The sequence below is a fragment of the Epargyreus clarus genome, unplaced genomic scaffold (genome assembly GCF_041222505.1).
Source record: "Epargyreus clarus isolate Ecla_fem2 unplaced genomic scaffold, WU_Ecla_fem_2.2 ptg000007l, whole genome shotgun sequence".
Lineage (NCBI taxonomy): Eukaryota > Metazoa > Arthropoda > Insecta > Lepidoptera > Hesperiidae > Epargyreus > Epargyreus clarus.
In genome coordinates this window covers 6,495,455-6,506,376 of record NW_027332215.1, presented here as the reverse complement: position 1 = coordinate 6,506,376, position 10,922 = coordinate 6,495,455, and the positions used below count along the sequence as shown (strand labels likewise).

Genomic DNA, 10,922 nt, shown 5'->3' with positions numbered 1-10,922 from the left:
CAAAGACGTATACATACCAGGACTCAGAACAGCTTTCCAACTTCATCATTCATACGTCTGTCTTACCGGTGATCGAATCCGGAACCCTTTGAGCGTCAGACTAGTATGGTGACCAAGCACTCAGACTTATTTATTGATGAGATGTGAACTGGCTTTGCTCCTAGGTAGGTATTCATTGCTTATACGAAGAACACATATGTTTTGAAGTAACCAGCTCTTCAGTTTGATTAAAGTATAAAAGTAAATTTAACCATATATACTTTTTGAAAAAAAAAATTAAAAAGAGAATAATTATTTTTAAAATTAAAAAAGACAAACCCACTGAGTTTCTTACCGGATCTTCTCAGCAGAGGTCGCGTTCCGATCCGGTAGTAGTTTAAGAAAATATTGTAACTGACAATTTGTAAGTGCCGCCGTTGGCCTATACAAAATAAATATATTTCATTTCATTTCATTATGTATTTATTACAGAGTTTCTTACGCCGCTTTACATAAGTGAAATTTTGTTCGAAACTACACATTTACATTTATTTGGTTCAAACCATAATTATCTATCCAGCTTGGCATTAAAAAGGAATCTACAATAAGTCACACTCGAATTTAGAGTTCCAATTTAGTTTTTCGACCGTTTATTATTATACTTTCACTATTTAAAATTTAAATTATTTCAAATGAATTTACTTTGCAGAACTGTTACACAAGTAAGAATGGTAAATATCAGCTAAAAGGTTTTTATATAAAGTTCATTAACTAAGATATTATTTAAGAATTAATTTATAATATTGATGATTTCAATTTTTCAATTTTTCTGATTTTATTATAGGTTTGGGCTTTCATTGCTGTAATAAATACCCATATTAGTTTATTCTTTAACATCTCTCCTGTCCAGATATCGGCCTGTTATAATTTGATTACAAGTAAAGATAGTATCTTATTCCTACCTGGGTTTTAATGCAAGAAAAGTTAAACAAGTGTTAATATCAAAACAATACTTATCTTTATTTCATTGGTTTCGCTACATCTATAAACAACTTAAAATATAAAAATAACAATATACACAAAACAACAAGACACAGTATCAGTAGGCACAAGTTCTTTCAAGTCGAATTACTTGATTACGATCGTTTTGGTATAGAGGCATTGGTGCAATGACTAACAAAACGACATCGTAATTACGACTCAATAGAACAAACATACACGCACAACTCATCCCATTACAGTACCCTTAGTATGAGTCTTTACGTTTTTACAAAAATGTCTGCTTTTGTATTTGTTAATTGGAAATGTATGGGAAATACGTAAACAAATACAAAAACTGTAAATTTTGTAAAAACGTAGAAACTCATACTATGGGTACAGAACATAACTGATTGGTTTAAATACAGCAAGCGTTGCTTTGGTAATTAATTTCGCAGCCGTTCTGTTGCCAGCATCCCGCGCACATAAAACTGCTCTATTATTTCCATAAAATAAAACTGTCACTCGTTCATCTGCCACTTTCAGTAGCGGGGCAAAATTACAGGCGATAGGGATTCAATTTTCAGGCGACGCCTAACAATTCTTTGTTAGGTTCCCGGAGTCCATTCAGGCTCTGACGTGAATGAAATTGCCGCGTTGCATATGCAAACCGTGGTCGGTCCCTCACAACTTCATCAATTAAAGCTCGTCTTTATTAAAACTTACGTGAAACGACTTCGGGGTAATTCCATCATAGCACTTATATAATAACGCAAGGTATTGTACTCGAAACCTTCATAAGAAACAATCGCATCACTGAGTGTTTTCGCAATGCAATATAATATAATTATTATGGACGGAATCATTACCTATGTGAGCACGATGCTATTGTTTCTTAAGCAGGCTGCGAGCTGATGTCCTCTTATGGCATTGCTTGTTCCCAAATCATTCACTGTCCAATAATTTCATTCTTTCACACATATTTACACATAGACAGACAATTTCGTCTTAGGACTAAAATAAATTATTTGGGAAATTGCCATGTAGACTGCTGTGGCTGCAGAGGAGCTGTCTGTTGAGGGGCTGGCTTCACGACCACAGATTTTTGGCTAGCACTTGAATTGTTATCGCTCCTATCCCAGCCATGGGACTCGTGTACATGTTCATGGTGGTCAGGCGATGGGAACCATTCCGATATCCACACTGGACGCCAAATCTTCTTAACACCCGGTACCCAAATCTCTTTCCAGTCTGGAATCCAAATTTGTTTCCACGCCTCTTTCCATTCCAATTTCTTGTCAGGTACCCAAATAAGTTTCTTCGATGGCTTCCAGATTTGTTGCCATGCCTCCTTCCAGACTAATTTTTTGTCATCCACCCAAATTTGTTTCTTCTCTGTCTTCCAAATTTGTTTCCATTCGTCCTTCCATACTAACTTTTTGTCAGGAATCCAAATTTGTTTCTTGGCTGGCTTCCAATATTTCTTCCAAAGTGGCTTCCAGACCAATTTCTTTTTCCAAAGATCATGTGAAGTGTATTCCCATCCTTCGTGATCTTTACCCAAATATTTTTCACCAGGCACTCCAACTTTAACCCATTCTGGTATCCAGACTTTCTTCCAAGCAGGTACCTGAATCTCCTTCCATCCTGGAACAACTATGTCTTTATATACAGGAACAGTGATTTTTTTCCAATCAGGTACTTTAACTTCTTTCCAGGCGGGGACTTTAATGGGCTTCCATTCTGGTTTGTATATTTTTTTCCAATCGGGGACCTTAATTTCTTTCCAGACAGGTATTTTAGTCGGAACCCAAATAGGTTTCCAAATCTTTTTCCATGAAGGCTTCCATATTTGTTTCTTTGCGGGTTTCCATATTTTCTTCCATCCTGGTTTCCAGATCAACTTTTTCTTCCAGTAGCCAGGGTCATGATGGTCGTGGTGATCGTGGTGATCATGGTGTTCCTCGTGGTGTTCTTCGATATGATGTTCATCGTGTATGGCATGATGATCGTGGTGGTCGTGATCGTGGTCGTGGTCGTCATGGTCGTGGACTACATGCTCGTCTACAACGTCATGATGATCTCCGTGAAGATTCAAGTCGTCTTGGTACGGGCTGACCAAATCATGAGGCGGCGCTGGGTAATCGTACCCAACTCGCTTTTCTGCGCCATTGGTCTGCGACTTCGGCTCCAACTGCTGTGCTTGTTGATTTTGTGGTATTAATGCCTTTCCCGACACTAGAGCGATATGTAGAATTACCGCCAAGGTAATCTGAAACAAAGGAGACTACAATTAGTTAAATTACCATACGCACTTATTAGCGCACCGCGTAAATCTACACATAAAACGCAAGCAAATGTTATCTTAATTATGATCGCACAGCCTTGGCATAACCATGTAAAACTAAACAATAAGTTACAATCTTATGAGAAACTTTGAAAGTAGCATTTTAATTCAACACAGATAAGTTGGGAATAAAAGTTCATTCTACATTGTCGGTATCCGCGCCGGCTCCAAAATTACATTACAATGTTAAATCACGTTGTTCGCGATATCGTGGCTCGCATCTATAACAAACAACAATTTCACTCAGCTGTTATTACATAATATTATAGCTCATATTACAGTGATTGTGTAACATCATTAAGTGGATAACAAAGGAAAGGTAGATGCAAAAGATGTCTAGTGACCATCTTAGCTATGAATTGAAGTACCGTTTCGTAAGTTCTCTTAAGGTCTTGGGGAAAGTTTACGATACTAATTATCAAACGTAAGCGTTTACCTTTACATCCTGAGAGTTTATTTAGTTACCGTAACATCTTAGAGAAATAGAAGTATAATGAGAATAGAAGTATGACGACCCGCGTAGCGGAGCGATCACCATACTGGTCTGACGCGCAAAAGGTTCCGGGTTCGGTCACCGGTCAGACAGATATTGGAATGATGACTTTAGATATCTGTTCTGGGTCTGGGTTTTTGTATATTCGTCTATATATGTGTCCATGGCACCCACGAAACAGGGAAACCTTGTGTGGTGAGTGTAGAAAGTTTATAATGAACCCTTATTAGTTAATTACCGTAAAAGAAATACTACAACACCTACCCTTAATAATTAGTAATCAGTTCTGATGCGTTAGGGGCGCTGATTGGAAATGTATGGGCTAATATGTAAACAAATACAAAAACAGTCATTTTTGTAAAAACGTAAAAACTCATACTAATGGTACAGTTCTAATCCGTTTAACGGTTAACCTTAAGGCATCTGGCTAAACGTGTTTCAAATTGAAATGTTAACTTCGTGACCGGCTTATGTAAGGAGAGTGAAAATATCCCGTGAAAGTTCACCTGTTCGTTATCACATTTTGCACTTGACTAACAAAATACGGATGGCGTTATGTAACAGTTGTGAAACATCACGGACCGATGACAATGGTTATCGGTGACGGAACCATTACCTTTTACAATCTTGACAAATTACCGTTTTATTGTCTGAGAAATCAGGATGTATTGTTTACAAGTCATTGTTGTCTTTCGTATTAGCGAATCCAGACCCTAGTTGGTAATAGCAGTAAACATCATCATTAACCTATTGTTGCGTTGGTGGGAACCTCGACCTCGTGATAAGGATTATGGCCGCAATCCACCGTAAAAACTTTTGAGGACGTTTTTACAGAACCTACAGACATTTCCTTACGATGTTTTCCTACACCTACAATATAATTGGTCTCGACAATATACCCCTTTAAAGATAACATGGGTACTCAAATATGCATACATAACCAACGAGACCCGGAACAAATCTAAATGCATTACATTTCTGTCTGGTTGGAGATGGTACCCGGAACACTAGCGTGTCAGACCGGTATGGTGACCGCTCCGCCACGCGGGTCGTCATGGGTATTGGCCCGTCACTATACTGATCAACGACCGTACAAGATCGAGACGATGAAGATCATCCGGAAATAAATTATTTAAGTCAATATGACTTTACATTGCATAATACGATTGGTTTTATTAATTACAAAGCTTTTTCATTCAATTATAAATGACAAAGCTTTGTAATTAATAAAAGTATTAACTTTGTCTTACTTATACTTATACTTTGGTTTTGTGTTGCCCGATTACACAGCAATTGTAATGTTAAATCAGTTTAATATGCATATACGAATATAAAATGTACTCGTCGTCAATCCAGTGTTATCCCACTGCTGGGCACGGGTTTCCTCTCAGAGTAAGAGGGGTTAAGCAATAGTCCACTGCGCTGGCCAAGTGCGAATTGGTAGATTTTACACATCTATGACGATTTTTTTTAAATCATATGCTTGTAGGTTTAACGATATTTACTTTAATGATAATTTATTTCTAATACGCACATTACTTTCAAAAATCACAAGTGTGCCTGGGGTTTAAATCTCGGACTCCGGAGTTTCAACCACTAAGCTATCGCCGCCGCTAAGATGTACTCATTGAGCTGGAATTGGTGCTAAGAAAAAGTGAATTCGAACCAGTTTTAGCGGTAACCACAGGTAATTGTGACTGAGATGACAACTTTTGCCTCGCTCCATTTACAAGTTCAATGAAAGTAATGGAGGTTGGCGATTACACCATTACCAAAATTATATTATTAAGTAATTGAAACTAAAATGTTTATGAACTAAAAATATTTTTACAACAATCCGCTACCATCATGTTTAATTATATATTTGTATCTTTGTTTATATTGTCTGAAATAAATGAACATTATTACTATTATTTACGCATACCTACTTTAAAACCGTTCAGAATGTATGCATGGATTTTCGTAGAGCGACATAATAATACTATCAATCAAATGTTTCTTATTATAAATATCAGTAACAATGTGTTGTGCCAATTCAATGCAGCAAAAATTGGTATACCGAAACTTCCTTCATTATAACATAATCATAATTTGGCACATTTTTATTCACAATAAATTATTAGTAGACTTATATTAGACTCATCATTGAATAATAAAATTAAAATATTCTTTTTCATCGCTTTAAAATACTTCTCTTTGTCTTAGTAAAAATAACATTTTTTTTATTATAACATAATCATAATTTCGCACATTTTTTATAGAAAATAAATTATTAGCAGACTTAGTCAGATTTATCTGCGTAATTCTATATACGCGACTATATATAAATTAAAATGAAAGGCATCAGTTTTAAACGTGTACTCATTAAAACGTGTTTACATACACGTATTTTTAAATGTATGATTATGTAATTGTATTCAGTTAAGTTATATAACAAAGCATAGTGATTACTGTTACATTATTGTAATATTAATCTCATTAAATTACGTATTAATGCAAATTATTATTTTAATGTTCAGTTTTTTACAACGAAATAAGCGATTCTTAACATTTATATGTTAAGCTCACTTCTAATTTGATGTCGTAAAATGAATAATATTTATTTTGGAATTGGACTACATTGGTCAATATGCTATTTAATTCAATAAAGATAATATATTAGTATATAAAACTATTCTTATATTATTATACTGGCAATCTCATTTTATTACAAAATAATTAATATATTAGACTATGTATTTCTCCCTATTTAATTACTTATTCTAAGAAATATAATACGAATACTAGCTTTTACCCGCGTCTTCGCTTGTTGTCCGAGATTTTTTTATCTATCCCGCAGGAACGGTATTTCTTTTTCCGAGATAAGTAAGAAAATAATATTTTGTTGACAACGTGTGTACAAAATTTCATGACAATGTGTTACGTAGTTGAGTCATGAAAGTGAAATAAACAAACTCACATTCGTATGTATAATATTAGTTAGGATTCCTCGACATAGTATGCGTGGAACACATATAAACATATAAGTTTATGGGTAGCTTCCATTACGGTACTGGAAAGCTATTCTTGAATCACGGCGAAGCTGCGAAAGCTCAGTGCACCGGTTTCCGTGTTTACACTTGTTGTGTAACTAATTCGCTCGTACCATGTTTGTCATAGCGTCCACCGACACGAAATATTTATTCAAATAAATAGCGTCTGTCTGCGTTATTAAAAATAACTACATATTTTTAAACATATTTCGTTTGCGTTGTACTAATACGACATTTGTGTGTTTTTTTTGAGCTAATCCCGAATTTGATTGTTGAAAAGATCGAGCCCCATGACAGGTAGATAGACAGCAAAGGCTTAATAAAGTCAGCGCCAAACTGCTAGTCCGCTCTGAAGTTGTTGCGAGCAGGTGTAGTCATACAATATGTTATGGTGACGCGACTCATTTCTATATTCAGGGCGGACTAGCAGTTTCGCGCGGACTATAATAGCGTTCATTTTTTACCCTAGGATACGGAACCTTAAAAAAGAAATATTGTTCACAATTTTTGTCTCTATTTATAGTGAATTAAATTATATATAATTAAATTATATTACCCGTATTAAATCTTGTTAAACTGATTTCGAAGTGTTATTAATGAGAGAGCACTAAAGAAAAACTATGTAGTTTTCTTATAAAAATCTGCAATCAATAGTAACGGTAAGCACTTAAGCAGGCAGTTACGTACGACGTAACTTGTGTTGAACCCAAAACGGGACATCCTCGTGACTCGCAGAAATCGGATTTGCGTAATAATGCGCTCATCATACAATTCGATTTTAAATTATTTCTTTATGGTAAAGAAGAACGAGAACGTGTGCCTAATATTAACTTGAATGAGTCATTAACAAATGCAACCGAAAATAAGATTACGTAAACTAATGTAATAGTTATAGAGTTATTGGTACGAAATTCAACTTTCTACTTTATATCTAGATTTGAATTAAATGAAATTGTTTTTTTAAATCGTGCGCTGATTAATTATGATTAAATTAAACTTTATGGGAATGTTTTTAATAGTCTTTTAACCAAAACGAGGAGTTAATAATATTGAGGTCCCCTGTTTTTCGTCAAGGTGCATTAATACGACTATCTGGTAAAAATATATAAAACGTAAGTAAAAGGTAATGTTTTTGAAAATCCACGGAATAATTTTAACCTGCTTATAAAAGTTACCTATGGTATATTGACTATCCAAGTACCAAATCCTAATCATAACTAATATTATAAATGCCAATGTGAGAAATTTTGTACAAACGTCAAGGATCCAAAAAAGGACATTGAGTACCTTTAATCCGGAAAAAAGTACTGTTCCCGGGAAATATACAAAGACACATTTTAAGGTGTCATTATCGATGCCATAGACCCGTGACCTCTAAACGCGAAGCCGCGGGATTACGCTAGTACCAATATAAATTAAACACAACCACATCCTTGTTCCAAAAATCGTACGTATTGCCGAAACATGATCGTGGTACGTGACATTCGTGATCGGAAAACCCCACTTACGTAACAATCAGCCTATAACCAGCGCAATTCGCGACCAAATTACGCGATGTCAAATGCCATGCAATGCCGTTAAAGGTTAGAAAGTTGAGACCAAACGCGATCCGACAATTGCTTATAGAAACGTGGAAACATAAACAATGGATGCAATGATGCTTTTTCTGGCCGCTGTCACATAGAATTTAGTATCAATCAACCCATCTCGTCTACCGTGCAATTGCCACTTTGTAGTCACATCAATTATACAGTCCTTCCTGTTGGCATAATTAAAGTTTGATCGTCTTTACTGTCGCACTGCTGGGCACGGGTCTCCTCTCAGAATGAGAAGGATTAGGCCATAGTCCACCACAAGGTAGACTTCGCATATAGTTTCAGCTCATTTTTTTAATTTCTCGGGTATTTAGGTTTTCCCACAATATTTTTCTCCACCGATAGAGCAAATGATAATTTGTAACACGCAAGTTACTTTTGAAAATCAGAGGTGTGTGGGTGACCCCACGATCAAGAAGCCGAGTTTCAAACACTAGGCTATGACTACCACACACACATACACAAAGGTTGATATACATCTGAATTGCTTGTTTATTACCAAAAAAATGATCTAAAACATAATAAAATATAAATAAAATGACGTCAAAAAATATTGTTATAATTTTAATTATTTGTTTCATAACGTATATGCTCAAAACATTTTTATTATTGTGACCATTTAGGAAAGTCTAAAATTTACAGTATCTAAATAGTCTTTCGATTTATAAATTGCGGTCAGTCTATACATTGTCATATTCTAGAAGTGGGTTGTAACTATATTTGTGTTAATAATTTTAGAAAATACATTGTTATAGCTACATAGGAGAAATAGCGTTCGTTTCAGTGTGATATTTAGGCCTCAGTTAACGCGAAGGATTTAGTTGACAGAGCTTCGAAAATATGGCTCACATATGCGTTACGTCACGCGATGTCCCGTTAATTTTTTTTTAAAGCAGCAAATCGTGTATATCCATAAATAACCTAAAATAAAATCTAATAAAATAATTTCTGAAGTTTATCGCAGATGTATCCACTTATTTTAATATGCTGATAATATTTTGACCGATTGAAAAAAATACATGATACGTTGACGACCTATCATACTATAAAGCAGTGTTATTCAAACTTGTCATGACCCCTGAGTATATGAAAATATTTCGCGATCTCCTAATCTTCAGCCCTTTGTAATTTGAATTTAATTTACACACAAGTAATAAGTACAAAAGTCCTTTAATTAACATTTCTTAGCAAAAAATACTATTTAATCTATATATCTTTTCCTTTTTATTAAAGCTGCGCGATGCACTTAATCCTTGACACCTCCCCCTGGAGGTGACGACCCCCTGGTCGTAACCCTTTAAGAGTAACAAATGTACGCTTAAAGGGTTACGACCATAAACATAAGCAGTGTATTTATAAAATCTGTTTTAAACACTTTTAATGATCGAACCTAACATACACTTCCGTTTCTACTCAGCTCACGTTTACACGTACAATATTTGTGGATGATTATCACTTCAATACGTAATTGCGTAGAGAGTAAAGTGTGAACAACAAAGATTTGCGCGTCAATATTTGCTGGCTTCCGTGTTTAAAAAACAGAAGGTGATAGAATCAACGTATTAGTAATAAAAGTAACAAGGTAGCTTGCAGTCCACCTGATAGCCTGATTTAATAAATCGAGCACTGTGCGATCCCTAAGGGCTATATCATCTGTTTATAAAAGTAAATTTGCATCAATGTAAACCAGAAGCAATTTTAAACCGCTATCCTATGGCAAATTACACGTGTCGCCGCCGAACGGTAGAGCTTTTAAATTTTATCTTAAATATTTATATGATAAATTTTGACAGCGTTAAAAAGGATGTTTTTTTCGTATTCCTTAATCTGCTGTTAATACTTCCAAAATTTTGTTCGGAAATTAGATCTTTCACCGCGTAATCGATGCGTTTTATGAACTCGTTTACACGCTTTATTTAGACTCGGTAAAATAAAAAATCCTAAATAAATACGATCTCGTGGAATTTTCGAAAAACTAACACTGAATACCGGAATCGCGAAATTAGAACCACAACGGAACATCACATTTGAAAATTTAAAATCACGTTTGAATAAGAAATCCCGGAATGTTAAACACTGACCGTTTGGCTCCAAATCCCTCGCATGGTGGGGCGGGGACGGCCTTCCAATTGCTTCGTGAACGAAACTCTTAATCTAAGTATGTTGTGTGCGTTTATATACGAGCGAGCCCACCCTGTGCTGGTGGGGGCGACGTTCACTTTCGCCGGCACCCCGTCGGTGACAGGAAACGTGGGAAGTGAGGATCTTTCCAGAGCTTGGGCCAAACATTGGTAAATACCGGATCTTAGTAGATAGCAAGGTCCGGTGTTGTGGTAGTCCGTTCATCGTGTAGAGATTTATGCTACTTATGGTACTGCGTTGTATGACGTTCCTATGTACAGTGGCCTACATTAGACGAAAATAGTTTAGATTAGTTAATAGTTTAGATAGCCAATTAACACGTTTTGTGTCTTAAGGAAAAATGATATGGGTTCAAT

The 10,922-nt window shown here is 35.5% G+C and overlaps 1 protein-coding gene across 1 annotated transcript; it reads right to left on the bottom strand.

Annotated features, from left to right (window-relative positions):
* Positions 1 to 974: 974 nt before the first annotated feature.
* On the bottom strand, positions 975 to 10,581 carry LOC140743302 (uncharacterized). Its single transcript, XM_073074465.1, has 2 exons — positions 10,506 to 10,581; positions 975 to 3,229 (listed from the first exon to the last, which is right to left on the bottom strand). The coding sequence occupies exons 1-2, from the start codon at positions 10,527 to 10,529 to the stop codon at positions 1,982 to 1,984; spliced, it is 1,272 nt and encodes a 423-aa protein (XP_072930566.1). The 5' UTR covers positions 10,530 to 10,581; the 3' UTR covers positions 975 to 1,981.
* Positions 10,582 to 10,922: the final 341 nt, after the last annotated feature.

What these genes read in the sequence shown, in the direction of transcription:
- LOC140743302 (XM_073074465.1), bottom strand. Translation starts at nt 10,529, where the DNA reads ATGCGAGGGATTTGGAGCCAAACG. An exon ending in GAGGGATTTGGAGCCAAACG is followed by an intron (nt 3,230 to 10,505) that starts GTCAGTGTTTAA and finishes CCTTTGTTTCAG; the next exon opens with ATTACCTTGGCGGTAATTCT.